At 39.6% G+C, this 13,588-nt stretch overlaps 1 protein-coding gene across 1 annotated transcript; it reads left to right on the top strand.

Annotated features, from left to right (window-relative positions):
- The first annotated feature begins 7 nt into the window (after window positions 1–7).
- Window positions 8–13,439, top strand: C4H4orf47 (chromosome 4 C4orf47 homolog). The gene is made up of 8 exons (XM_054064885.1): window positions 8–152; window positions 1,677–1,863; window positions 2,923–3,142; window positions 5,592–5,729; window positions 5,818–5,893; window positions 7,100–7,279; window positions 9,979–10,151; window positions 12,561–13,439. The coding sequence occupies exons 2-8, from the start codon at window positions 1,767–1,769 to the stop codon at window positions 12,607–12,609; spliced, it is 933 nt and encodes a 310-aa protein (XP_053920860.1). The 5' UTR covers window positions 8–152; window positions 1,677–1,766; the 3' UTR covers window positions 12,610–13,439.
- The last annotated feature ends 149 nt before the right edge of the window (window positions 13,440–13,588 follow it).

Here is a 13,588-nt window from a genome sequence, read left to right as displayed (position 1 = left end):
CCGGCGGGAGCCACGTGGGGTGGGGTCCCGCCCCGCCCCGCCCTGCCCCGCCCCGCTGCGGGCGGTGTGGGGGTGAGACTGGCCCGTTTGTGTGAGCAACTGCCTGCTGCCGCTCCCGGGCCTCACGCGAGGGAGGGACCGTGTCGAGGGAAGTTAATGTCCGCTTGGGACTCGATCTCTGTGCTCTTTAACCTCTGTTCCACTCTAATGTCTCAGCTTCCCTGTTTTCTGTGTGGATACCTATACTCCAGCTATTTGTTTGCATAGCCTTGATTTCGCGGGTTTCACAAGTTTAAAGTTTAAAGAAATAGCTTTGCTAACATATGAACCCATTTCTTTTACCTTAATTTCCTGTCTTGGTGAACCCATCATAGATCATAGAATCATAGAATAGTTTGGGTTGGAAGAGACTTCAAAGGTCATCCAGTTCCAACCCCCCTGCCATAGGCAGGGACACCTCCCACCAGACCAGGCTGCCCAAGGCCCCATCCAACCTGGCCTTGAACACCTCCAGGGATGGGTCAGCCTGTGCCAGTGCCTCACCACTCTCGTTGTGAAGAAATTCTTCCTCATGTCTAGTCTAAATCTGCCCCTCTCCAGCTTATACCCATTGCCCCTCGTCCTATCACTACAAGACTTTGTAAACAGTCCCTCCCCAGCGTTCTTGTAGCCCCTTTCACGTACTGGAAGCTTCTATAAGGCTTTCTTCAGAGCCTTCTCTTCTCCAGGCTGAACAACCCCAATTCTCTCCGCCTGTCCTCCTATGAGAGGTGCTCCAGCCCTCTGATCATCCTTGCAGCCCTCTTCTGGACCCATTCCAACAGTTCCATATCCTTCTTATGTTGAGGATTCCTGAACTGGACACAGTCCTCCAGATAAGGTCTCACCACAGAAGAATAGAGGGGCAGAATCACTTCCCTCACCCTCCTGGCAATGCTTCTTTTGAATTGTTACCTTCCTCCTTGAGGCAATTCTTGCTCTGGTTGATTTTGACTCCATTTCTACTAGTTTTTGCTCTGGGAATTGGATCCCTGGAATCCTAGAGCTAAGCCTGCTCTCTCTTCAAGCCTCGAGTGCCTTACGCTTATTGCCTAGGCATTTTCCTTTGTTCCCTCAGGATCCACTGAGGGTGAAGATGAGGAAAAACTGAGCATTTGTTGTACATAATTTGCATTAAAACCAAGAAGAAATTGGAGCTCTGTACCATGACAAGGTCTTGGATTAGTTAGAGGGCTTCCAAAATTCCACTTGTTTGATGTACTTTAGAATTGTCCATATGCTGACCCTCTCTCCCATTATCAGAAAGTGACTGAAAACGATTGCAAGAGGTAATCCACAAGTTGAAGGAGGTTGCTTGGCCAGTGTTATTAGTAGCTCTTAATGCCACCAAACATTCTCATCTTAGTACTCTGAAGGTCCTTGTTATAAATCATGTCCCAGACTCTGTAAATGCAGTAACAGTTGCACTGGTTGTATTACAAATGCACTCGATTTTATCTCTGTGTGTGTTTTGAATTTGGTTAACAGAGGAAATAGAATGATGTCTAAATCCGACAGAGTTCCGTAAGCACCAAAGCAGTCAATCCCGTTGGAGATGACTTTCTTTGTATGACATTCATTGCTAATATTTTAATCAAAATTCTTGCATTTTACTGGAATGAACTTTTTGTTTACAGGTGTAGACTGCTGATCGACTTCTGCAGCAGAACAAATCAACAAGGGTACTTCCACACTTTTAGTGCAGTGAAGCATCACTAAGATCCATCATGCCTACGGAAGGGAAAAGTGATATGGAGAGGATCGGTCTCTTCAGTGAAATGAGTTATGTTACCATTGGAGATAAATATGTATCACATTTTATGCGTAAGTACATTTAATATTAATCCCTGTTTAGTGATAAGGACCACCTCTAGTATAGGTCTACTTGCAGAATCACTATTTTTTTTTCTTTTTGTTAAAGGGAGCTGCTTTTTCATGCATATTCTTTGCTCAGGTCTGTAGTATTAAGACAAAGGTTTGAGAAATAGGAATGACTATGGGGAAGAAAGGAAAAATCCAGCCAAATTGAAAAATATGTATGTGTAATAGACTGATAAAATATTTTAGTGTATTATTTTTACTATTAATGAGCTGGGAGTTACCAGTATTTTCCTGCTTTTGTGAAAAACAATGGTGTATTTTGTGTGCTTTTTCAGGAGGTTTCCTTTTACTGACAATGACACTGTTAAGATTTTTAAATTAGTGTTGCAAATTTTTTTTTTCCTATTCTGATCTGAATCTCATATATGAGATTTTCTAATCTGCCTTTTTAAAGAATGTTCTCTTTTTCTTGTGGTTTGATGGGAATCCTCAAGGAGAAATGTTAAAACGTTATTTTTGTCATCATTAAGGTGACAGAGGTTAACCCTCAGGAGCTGCTTTGAAGAGATAATGCAAACTCATCCTGGCTGCTCAGTACAGACATTTCTGCTGTGGTGTTCTATCAGTGATGAACATGTTCATCAGAATCCAGGCTGAAAAGCTTACACCACACTGAGCTGCTGGGGAGTTAAAACCCAGCTGGAAGCACTTAAACTATTCTACCTGGTCTGTAATCAGTGGGAGAAAGAGATGCTCCTCTGAAATATTACACGTACTATATAAAGAGGCATCAGCTTGGGCTCAAAATTGTAGTCTGTAGTAACCAGTCTCTTTCATTTGCCTATAAATCGAGTACAGTGATTAGAAAACTGCAGCTAGTTGCTGTGAATACTTTGTCCAAGCATGGTCTTTCAGACACAACTATTTACTTGCATGGTTTCAGAGTTAAATGCTCTGTAGTACATTCTTTGAGCCACCCAGATCCAGACATGAGTTTTTCAAAGTAGGCTAAGAGAAGCACTCACATCAAACAGTTCTTTACAGTGCTTCCTTTTTTTATAGGTCCTTTTAACGAAGCTGCGAGCAAGAACAGACAGATGTTACCTGGGGGGAGCAAAACCTTGTCAGCTCTGCAGGCAGGTTATTTTGAGCCTCAGTTTGTGAGGATTTTCAAAGGTGAAGCCTACTCAAACCCTGCTCAGCTAAGGAGACGCCATAGATTGGCAGAATCGAAGAAAAATTTGGGCAATGCTTTCCTTCCCAGCAATGGAGACAAATGGCCGTAAGTGTTATGAAAGTGTTTTAAATTGACGTCTTTTCTGTATGTTCAGGGTGATTTTCACAGATTATTTCATGTAAAACCTGTAATGAGAGTGCCATGTTGTTTTCTACAGTGTAGTGTTAGTCAGGACGGAGCGAAGATTTTAGAGCAGCTACACAGGGAAGGCTGAACACAGGTAGAAGTCAGATCCTGATGCTTAATCTTAACTACTGGTTTTGCTGTATACGGTGTTCTTACCCTGCAGCTTTTTACTTTCGATGAAAATCGTGATGAGAAAAGGATGTGGATGATTAACAAATGAATATTTCGTATTAATTTAGGAGGAAATTTGTTGTAAGTTGTCAGATACAATATCTTCTCCCTCCCATTTCTGACCTTCCCAAAATAGAGATGTCATATATGTTGCATAAACAGCAGGAAAAGGGGTCATTGCCCAGGTGCTTTGTTTTTGGAAAATTTGGAGACTAACCTCTTGTTAATTTTATATATGTATATATGTAGTATTTTAGGATGCAAGGATTATCTTTGTTCTGTTGGATGTTACAGGAACATGTTAGCTTTTAGTAGGAACGTAAGACATGGTGTGTAGGCTTTCTGTTGGATTTATGTGTGCCATTTCTGATGGGACAGACAATGCGTGAGCCCTGTGTTCCACACTTTCTTTCAACTACAACTTGACTTGGTAGCAACAAAATTATTTATTAGGGTTGAACTGTTGGAAACACCTAGGCACCGATTTCAAATCCATGTCGGTTATTGGAAGTCCTGTTCATGTGCTTTCTGGGTTCTGAGTCCACCAGTGGGAGTCTTGCTTACAACGAAGATCTGCTAATGTGCTCTCTTCCATGTCCTGCCTCCAGAAACACATCTGTTGGTTGTGGGTGCAGCAGCTCGTGCTCTTGTTGCAGAGCTTCTGAATATGTGAACTGTAGGACAGGCTCTTACTTGTCTTGATCCTTCCATAAATCTGTCCTGGCAAAGTAGTACAAAGCAGAGGCTGGGAAATTGTCTTTTAATGGAATTCTGAAGCAATTCTGGAAAGTGGTTATACATCTCTTCTATCCAAAACTGACTCCCATCGTAACTAAGGAGCTAGTGCAGAGCTGTGTTGCTGTTCGTTGAGTTATTATTTTTGGCTGCCTGAATGATAAGCAGCTCTTGGGAACCTTTCCTTTACATTGAAGCCACATTTGTTCTTGGCTACAAATGGAAAAGATGCAAAGAGGTAATTTTCCGAAGATGGGAGTGAAGCCTGGGCCTTTATTTTCTTCATATGTCTGTTCTCTATTATTTTGTTACTTGCCTATAAAAAGCCTATGATTAGAAGTGACATTTAAAGAAGATTAAATCAAGCACCGAGGAGTTAGGAAACACCAAGATAAAGGCTGCCTGTGTGTTGTCAGTTTGCCTTTTTTTTTTTTTTTTCTGTCTATGGGTTTATGAAGTCCCTAAATAATGAGGGTAATGAACAGGCAGGTTAGTGGTCTGTGCAAAGATGACAAATGTTATCTTGGCATCCTAATCCTGTCAGTATACCTTAGCAGCGCTTTTAAGTGGGAACTCATTGAGACACTTCACTATCCCTCCACAATAATTGCAGACAGCATGGGCAAAGCAGATGACCTCGGCTATATGGAGGTTGACAGGTCTCGTACAGTAGCCCATGCTGATTGTTTGCTATTCTCTTTTGGGTTTTTGGGATATGGGACAGATGGTTGGTTGGTTGTGTTTTTGTGGACCGCTGTAGCTGCAGCAAAGGGGGCTAATTACCAATCAGATATTTCATTAGTTTGTCTTGCTCCTTTTCGCCTTTAGTGGCTGCATGGTCATGTACTTTGACAGCTTGTCAGACGCTTGTCAGCAAGTATTGATTTTCAGGTTGGTCTTCAAAAAACGGTCTTTGTGAATTCCTGCAGCTTTTTAGGCAGAATTATTTCTCCTAGATGAATTGTGCTTCCTTTTGGTTTCCTTCTACTGCAAGACAGAAAGTCTTCCAGAAAAAAACCCTTTCAGACAGGTACCCCAGGTTGCCTGCCATGCTGTTATCACACCAGCACTAACTTACTGTTCTCTCTGAGCTTGTGGGAAAGATGCCGTTTTGTCATCAAGTCTCTTGAACCTATTCCTCTTGGTCTTCGTGAATCTGTCTTACTAGTGTTACTTCACCTTGTTGGATCAGAATTAAAGCAACCTCTATTAGGCATATTTATATTTTTAAGCTATGATTTCGTCTCTGTTGCCATCTTATTTCTTCTTTGTCCATAACACTGTGCAAGGAATTGCTGTAGTAGTAGCTCTATGGACAGTAGATCTGATCTGGTTTGATATTGAATTCTTGAGATGCATATATTGTTTGGATTATCTGCTTCGTGTCATTTTAGCACACTTGATATGGAAAGCGTGAAATATTTGCAAAACATTAATGAACATGTTCATCTGCTATTTTTAGATGTGGACTTGGCACCTATTATGGAACCATAGGAGGTTCGTATCCATACTTCAATCCACAACTGAAAACCAAAGAAAGATACATTCCTCCTGGAAAGAATTTTTATACTAATCCAGGAAAGAAAGGAACTGGATATGGGTAACTTCACAATATTGCTTTTTGCAGAGTGTTTTATTAAACATTTCTTAAGTTTTGAACACCTAAGTAATTAATTGTGTTTTTACAGGTATGCAAACCTTACCATAGGTGCACAATATCCGCATGAACCTGATGAGTATGATCTAGAAAGAATAATGGCAAAGGTAAGAATATTTGTCTTTATTATGTCTCAGTGTTTTGATTTTTTTATTAGAGTTTACATGAACTTGTTCTCTGGTGTTTCCTTTAGCTTGAAATCACTAATGTTTATCTATTTTACAAGTGAAGGTAGTAAAACAAATCAATCACTATCTTGTATAAAAAGAATTTAGTTGTTGTTCATTTATTATTTTTCCTTTGAGACATCTGGCAGTATTCCACACCAGTTCTACCATTCAGGATTTGACCTTAATTTTTTATTTGGAAATGTTAAGCTACAATGCAGTAACGACCAAACAATATCGACAGCAAGCACAGTATGCTTCTATGTTGTTGTCAGAAGAATGGGACGTGATTATTCTAGATGGTATATATATAAAAAAAAAGTTCCCTTTTTTTAATATAAATTCATAAATCTAAGAAAACGTGTAAGTTTGCTTTCGCTGTAGTTATCCCATGTATTTTTATTATATGTAGTGAAAAATGGCAGCATTTTTTGGTCTAAGGTAAGAACCAGATTAGAAGAAAACAATTCAGCTCTCTGCAGTTAAGACAAATTCAGTCAATACTAAGCATCCAGTGCAGAAAATGAGAAGAACAGAGGGAAGAGGGAGGCAAGATTGTTTCCACTGGATCTAAAAAAAGGAATATGCTCTGAGACATTAGCATGAATTACCAGGTGCTACTGTGTACCTGATGGTACATTTTATGTTTGTCTTGTAATTTTTTGTCATATTTTAACCTATTTTATTTTAAAATGGAAATTGAGAAGAATAGCCAATATTTCCCATGGTACAAAGAAGCAATTTCTGGAGAAGCTCAGCTTAGTAAATAAAGTGCTCAGATTCTGGGAAACGTAGTGGCCAGGGTTCACAACTGTGAGCGACTGGGATGCGTGCAGGTGGAATTTTTGAGTGTGTATGTATGCATGTTTGCTCAAGATAGAGGTATGAAATGTTGTTAGATGCATCTTAAATGCACAGTGCTTTTCCTGACATTTTCCTTCCATACTTTCGTAGTGATTGTAGTTCTTCCTGGTCAGTGAATCTTATGCACAGTTGGTATATAAAATACCCTGATTATCATACAAGAGCAAACAAAGTGAGAATAAATGTTCTCCAAACTAAATTGAAATGTTTTCAGTTTCTCTCTTAGATTAACATAAAATAAAGATGCTCATAGTTGTTTCTTTCAACATACTTGTTTCACAGAAAGCACGAGAGGAACATAAACGGTTGCTTAAAGCAGGGCCTTTCAAGTTAAATTTATATCCCCGGGAGTATTTTGACATGAATCCCTATTTCAGTGACAAACCTTTGCCACCTGTGAAGAAATCACCTCCAAAGAAGCCAATTGTAACACCTTTCAAACCAAGTTCTCCTGCTAAAAAGGTGAGTTTTTCTGATAGATATTGGAGACAAAAGCTATATACTCAGATATGTCCTGTAAAATAGCTTTGCTTGCAGCACATAAGATAGAAATCTGTTTGGTTTTGCTACTGATTTTTTATTTTTCTGACAAAAGACATTATTCTATCTACTTTGTTTTCTATTTACAAAGCAATGAAATCTTGTTGACCCAACAACAACTGCTAACCAGTTTCAAGTAATCTAGAAAGTTTCTTTTTCAAATCTACATTCAGAAAGAGACAGCAAGAATGATTACACACAAATAATAATGTTCAGTGTGTGGCCTCATAGGGTGAGGCAACTAACATCTTTCAGAATGGCAGTCTGTTCAGACAAAGTAGCTGCTAGGAACTCAGCACCTTGTCTGGCTCCCTATCCATCTTCACACCACATATGCTTTCCCTATGTATTTAAATTATGTGTACTTGCCAAGCTATTGCATGTTTTTCCTCTCTGCTGTATAAATTTTTATGGGAAAAATAGCTTTCTTTTTGATTGAATTGCTTCCTTCTGCACTTTGCAGGAATGCAGCAGCCTTAGCAGACCATGGGGTTTAGCTCTACTAATGGATTGCAAAGAATTAATCAGGTCTCTGCATGTTTTTTAACTCAAAGTTGCCGTTCTTGTACTAGTGGACATAACATTTCAGGAAAAGACAATGTTGTCTTCAGTCCTCTATATCAGAAAGCATCCTATCTGTCAGAAAGCAGAGAGAAAGTCTGGAGAAGACTTCCCCTTGATTGAGGAGGATCAGGTTAGAGATCGTTTTGGAAAACTGGACACCCACAAATCCATAGGCTCTGATGGGATGCTCCCACAGATGCTGAGGGAACAGGCAGATGTTATTGCTAAAGAGCTCTCCATCATTGGAAGGTCGTGGAGGAGTGGTGCCTGAGGACTGTGGGAGCGCTAATGTCACTCCAGTCTTCCAAAAGGGCAAGAAGGGTGACCCAGGAAACTACAGACCAGTCAGTGTCCCCTGTGTCCTTGAAAAGGTGATGGAACAGCTCATCCTGGATGTCATCTCTAAGCATATGGAGGAAAAGAAAGTTGTCAGGAGTGGTCAACATAGATTCATTAAGGCCAAATCGTGCCAGACCTATCTGATAGCCTTCTATGATGGCATGACTGGCTGGGTAGATGAGGAGACAGCAGAGGACATTGTCTACTTCAACTTCAGCAAGCCTTTTGACACTGTCTCCCCTAGCATCCTCATAGATAAGGTTAGGAAGTGTGAGTTAGATGAGTAGACAGAGAGGTAGGTTGAAGACTGGCTGGATGGCAGAGCTTGGAGAGTTGTGATCAGTGGTACAGAGTCTTGTTGGAGGGCTTTTGCTAGAGGTATTCCCCAAGGGCTGATACTGGGCCCAGCTTGCTCGACATGTTCATCAATGACCTGAATGAGGAGACCGAGGGTATCCTTATCAAGTTTGCTGATGACACAAAACAGAGGAGTGGCTGATACTGCAGAAGGCTCTGCTGCCATTCAGTGAGAGCTGGACAGGCTAGAGAGTTGGGCAGAGAGGAACCAAATGAAGTTCAACAAAGGCAAGCCTAGGCTTCTGTACTGAGGGAGGAATAACCCCATGCACCAGTACAGGTTAAGGGTTTTACCTGCTGGAGAGCAGCTCTGTGGAGAAGGATCTGGGAGTCCTGATGGACAACAAGCTAATCATAACCCAGCAATGTGCCCTTGTGGCCAAGAAGGCCAAAGGTATACTGGGGTGCATCAAGAAGAGTGTGGCCAGCAGGTCGAGGGACTCTGCCTTAGGGACATCACCGGAGTCTGGAGTACTGTGTGTAGTTCTGGGCTCCCCAGCTGAAGAAAGACAAAGGACTACTGGAGAGAGTCCAGCGGGAGGTCACAAAGATGTTTAGGGAACTGGAGCCTCTCTTATGAGGAAAGGCTTAGAGACCTGGGTCTGTTCAGCCTGGAGGAGAGCAGACTGAGGGGGGACCTTATAAATGCTGATCAAGATCTACAGGGTGAGTGTCAGGAGTCAGGCTTTTTTCAGTGGTGCCCAGCAACAGGAGAAGGGACAATGGGCCAAACTGGAACCCAGGGAGTTCCATGTGAACATGAGGAAAAAAATCTTTCCTGTGAGGGTGTCAGAGCATTGGAACAGGCCCAGAGAGGTTGTGGAACCTCTTCCTTTGGAGATATTCGAGACCTGCCTGGACAGGCTCCTTTGCAACCTGCTGTAGGTGAACCTGCTTTAGCACTGCGGTTGGACTAGATGATCTCTCCAGAGGTCCCTTCCAACCCCGACCATTCTGTAGTTCTGTGATAATAATGCCGCAGCCTTTCTGTATGTAATAATCCATATACCAGGACTGGACATGGAGGTGCACTAGCACACAGGAATTCCCCTTTTTTGCCACAACATAGTTCATTTTAGTGAGTTATGTTTTTACATTTTCTGTCCCATTTTTAAGATTCTGTCGTCAATATCCAGGATTATGAAAGAACATTGAAAACTAAGAATTCATCAAAATAATGGCTGAAATTTTCCTTAAAGTTTCCATTGCAACTTGAAGAAATATTTGTTTGGTTTTTTTTTTTATATATATAATATCATGCAGTGTGCTACTCAGTGTTCTTATTTGCTTTTGCATGAAAAATATTGTAATTAACTCAATTATATGGTAGAGTGGCACTTGGAAAAGTTTTTTTTTTTCAGTCAGGGGGCATGAAAGGAGGCACATTTGATCCTTACCCAACCTATTCTGTCGGCTCTCATGTAATTAAAAAACCTAAGGCTGTCACAACTCGTAAAGAACCACACATTTTTCATCCTCCTTCTGGACCAAAAAGCAGACCTGTTACAAGCATAATAACTTTAAATGCCACAAGGTAAGCTCCTCTAATTTGAGTTCGTTTCATGTATGCTGTCTACCAAAAGTCATTAACATAGCTATTTATTACTGTCTAAAGTAAGTGAATAAATGAAGGAACGTATTATTAACAAAAGGCAAAGAAATGTATAAGAAACTTGGCTTTCAAAATGTATTCCTATTCTCTTCTGTAAATTCAGATTACTTTATAAGGCTCTCTCATAGAGACCTTCAGATTCATGCAATACAGATGTGTTGTGATTTAACCCCAGCTGACAGTAAAGAACCACCCAGCCGGTTGTTCCCTCCTCCCCAATGAGATAGAGGAGAGAATCAGAGAATTGGCAGAATAAAAGTGAGCAAACTCGTTGGTTGAGATAGGGACAGTTTAATAAGGAAAGCAAAACTTGCATATGCGAGCAAAGCAAAATCAGGAATTAATTCACTACTTCCCATAGGCAGGCAGGTGTTCAGCTACCTCCAGGAAAGCAGGGCTCCAACATATGTAATATTTACTTTGGAAGACAAACACTACCACTCCAAACATCCCCCCTTTTCCTCTTCCCCCAGCTTTTATTGCTGAATGTGGTGTCCTATGGTATGGAAAATCTGTTCCAGCTGTGCCCCTTCCCAACTATTTGTGCACTCCCAGCCTACTCGCTGGTGTGAGGAGCAGAAAAGACCTTGATTCTGTGTCAGCTCTGCTCAGCAGTAACTAAAATTTCCCTGTGTTATCAACACTGTTTTCAGCACAAATCCAAAACACAGCCCTGTAAAATTAAGTCTATACCAGCCCAAACCAGCACAAGATGTCACCAAGAAATGATTTAAGTTCTCTTCTGATTTTATAAATGTAAAAAGACCAAGAATGATCCTGTTAAAAACAAAATCTATTTTTGTTTTCTCTTATGTTGATGGAATAAAATTGGCTCCCTCTGCTGGCAAACATCATATTAGGTAGTTAAGCCTGTGCAGCTTTTGAAACAGGCACTCCAATTGGATTCCTAACTACAAACACTTCCCTGTACAATGTTGGAAGAGATTTTTGGTACACAGTGTATGTATGTAGGTAGAAAAGCACATAATTCTTTACTTTTTATCTTTCTAAGCTATAATCCTTCTATTTCAAGAAATTTATTTTCTGATTTTGGTTCTGTTGTAATTCAAGAAGAAAATAAAAGGTATTCTTTAGAGTTATTTCGAGAAATCACTTTCAAATGCAGACCTCTGAAACTGCATGTAGAACAGTTAAGCATGTTATTTTGCATATTCCATGAGTAACATTAGATGTTTTGAAAATACTTGATGAAAATTTGAAAAACTGTTTTAGAGGAATCTGCTTCCCATTTGTGATTTGTCTTGTACGTACCTTCATACGTGTAGTCTAAGAAATACATCTCCATTATTCACCCATTGCTGTTGTATTTAATTTATTTGACCACATATCAGCATTTGCATCATCACTTTTTAAGTTGCAAGGGTAGTTTGAAGTTTTTTTTTTTTTTTCCACTGGCAAGGCAGAACCAGAAGCTACATATCATTCCACATTGCTTTTCTTTACTAATGTAAAGTAAGAAAGAATTGAAAGTAACCTTTTGGTACACCAAAAGGCATGGTAGCTACTGACCCCGATGTAAGAAAATACAACCTTCCATGTATATACTGGTGTTTTTAAACTAGTAAAAGGGAAAAAGAATGGCCTGTTGGTCTGAGTAGGCTTCTTATCAGTGTAATTATTTGTCTTATTCTTCTGTCAACAGAATAAAAAATTGTGTTCCCAAAAGAAATGTTTGTATTGAGAAAAACCCTAATTGTATGTGAAGTAGGTTTCAAAACCCTCTGGACGGGACTGACTGTTATCACTGAAATGTCTCTCTGTGCTCAGAGATACAGTTATGAGGGACACATTCAAAATATTGATAAAGAGAAGAAATTCCATACGCAACAGAAAATTCCTCAGAGAGAAATTAAAACCAGTATTTAAAATTCTCCACTACACTTTCCCTCCTAAGAATTTTAAAGAATGTATTTATTTTTGGTTCATTATTCCTAGATTTAATAGCATGAGAATTGTGAACTGAATTCATTATATTATGAAGCTCATAGCTCATAGATTTTAAGAAATGTGGCAAGATGCTTTTCAAATCATCTGCTTCCCCACTGAATTACAGTTCTTTGTGTACTTTCCAATGCAAAACTTATCTGATGCTAGTTGAACCAATTATCTTCTGATTGGATTTGCTGATGTAGATTCTTGCTCTCACACAGAGCTCTATTGACATAAATTTGACTTCACAAGGGTTCAAGTGATTCAGTCTAATTTCAGGACTCGATGTACTACAGTTGTTCCTTTTTTTCAAAAACTCTTGTAATTTGTACAGTAATATTCTACAAAAACCTCATAAGATTCTCTTCATTTACATTTCAGATCATTAGATGTAAAGAACTACAAGACTGCACAGCTGACATCTCATTAGGTACAAAAGGTGAAATGAAGGGTACGCTCTGTAGACTCTGTTAAAGCAAATAAAGTGTGAAAAGTGGAATGCAAGTATCTAGGGCAATCAAATCTGTTGAATTCCTGAGAATACAATCTTTCGTTTCTCAGTATAAAGCTATAACCAATACTGGAAGATCATTTCTTTACAAAATACGAGGTTGTATTTTTATATTAATTTTCATCTTCTTGCTTAAGTGGACTTTTGAAATGTGCTTTTAGAAAAAAGGACTTTCTAATGAGTAATTGGGGTTGCAAATTGATGCTAGATTGCAGTGGAAGAAAGTGCGTGTATTTTAAAGTGAGTATCAGCGTATGTATTAACAAAGTTAGTCAGATGTTCACCCACAGTGAAACTAAGGTCATTGTTTTCCTTTAGCAGAATTACAACTTGTACTTCATTTCTACTATAATTTTGTGTAAGAACTGTCTTAAAAATAGGTAATTTATAGTTTTGATGATCTCAAAGTGACTAATATCAAGTCTTGTTCAAAACCATACCACAAACAGGGTGTTACGAAGGGGGGAGTCATCTCTATAGACCAGCATGTTTTTACTACTCTTCCTCAGTTTCCTGACAACCGTTAAGTGTTGCTGTTATGACCCAGCCCCAACAACCGGTTCGGCAGGGTGGGAAAGTGGGTTAGGTTTGTTTTTTATGTTTGCATGGGAGTCTGAAGTGATGACAAATCATTCCAGGGGTCTACTCAAGATTCCAGTCTCTACTTTGAACACAGCCAAAGTTACAGGTCTTTACTTTGAACTCAGTTGAAGTTACAAAGAATTGACAGCAAGGATTTGAATACAACCAAATTCACTCAGAAATGCCCAGGAAAAAAAATAATGAAGTAGAATAAGAAAAGTATAAGGTAGAGAGAGAGAAAGAAGTAGCAGGAAAAAGAGAAGTATAACATAAAAATAGTCACCACCCCAATGAAATCCAACACAGGTTTTCCTCA

The sequence above is a fragment of the Cuculus canorus genome, chromosome 4 (assembly GCF_017976375.1).
Source record: "Cuculus canorus isolate bCucCan1 chromosome 4, bCucCan1.pri, whole genome shotgun sequence".
In the NCBI taxonomy this organism is placed as follows: Eukaryota; Metazoa; Chordata; class Aves; order Cuculiformes; family Cuculidae; genus Cuculus; species Cuculus canorus.
This window is presented reverse-complemented; position numbering and strand designations above follow the sequence as displayed.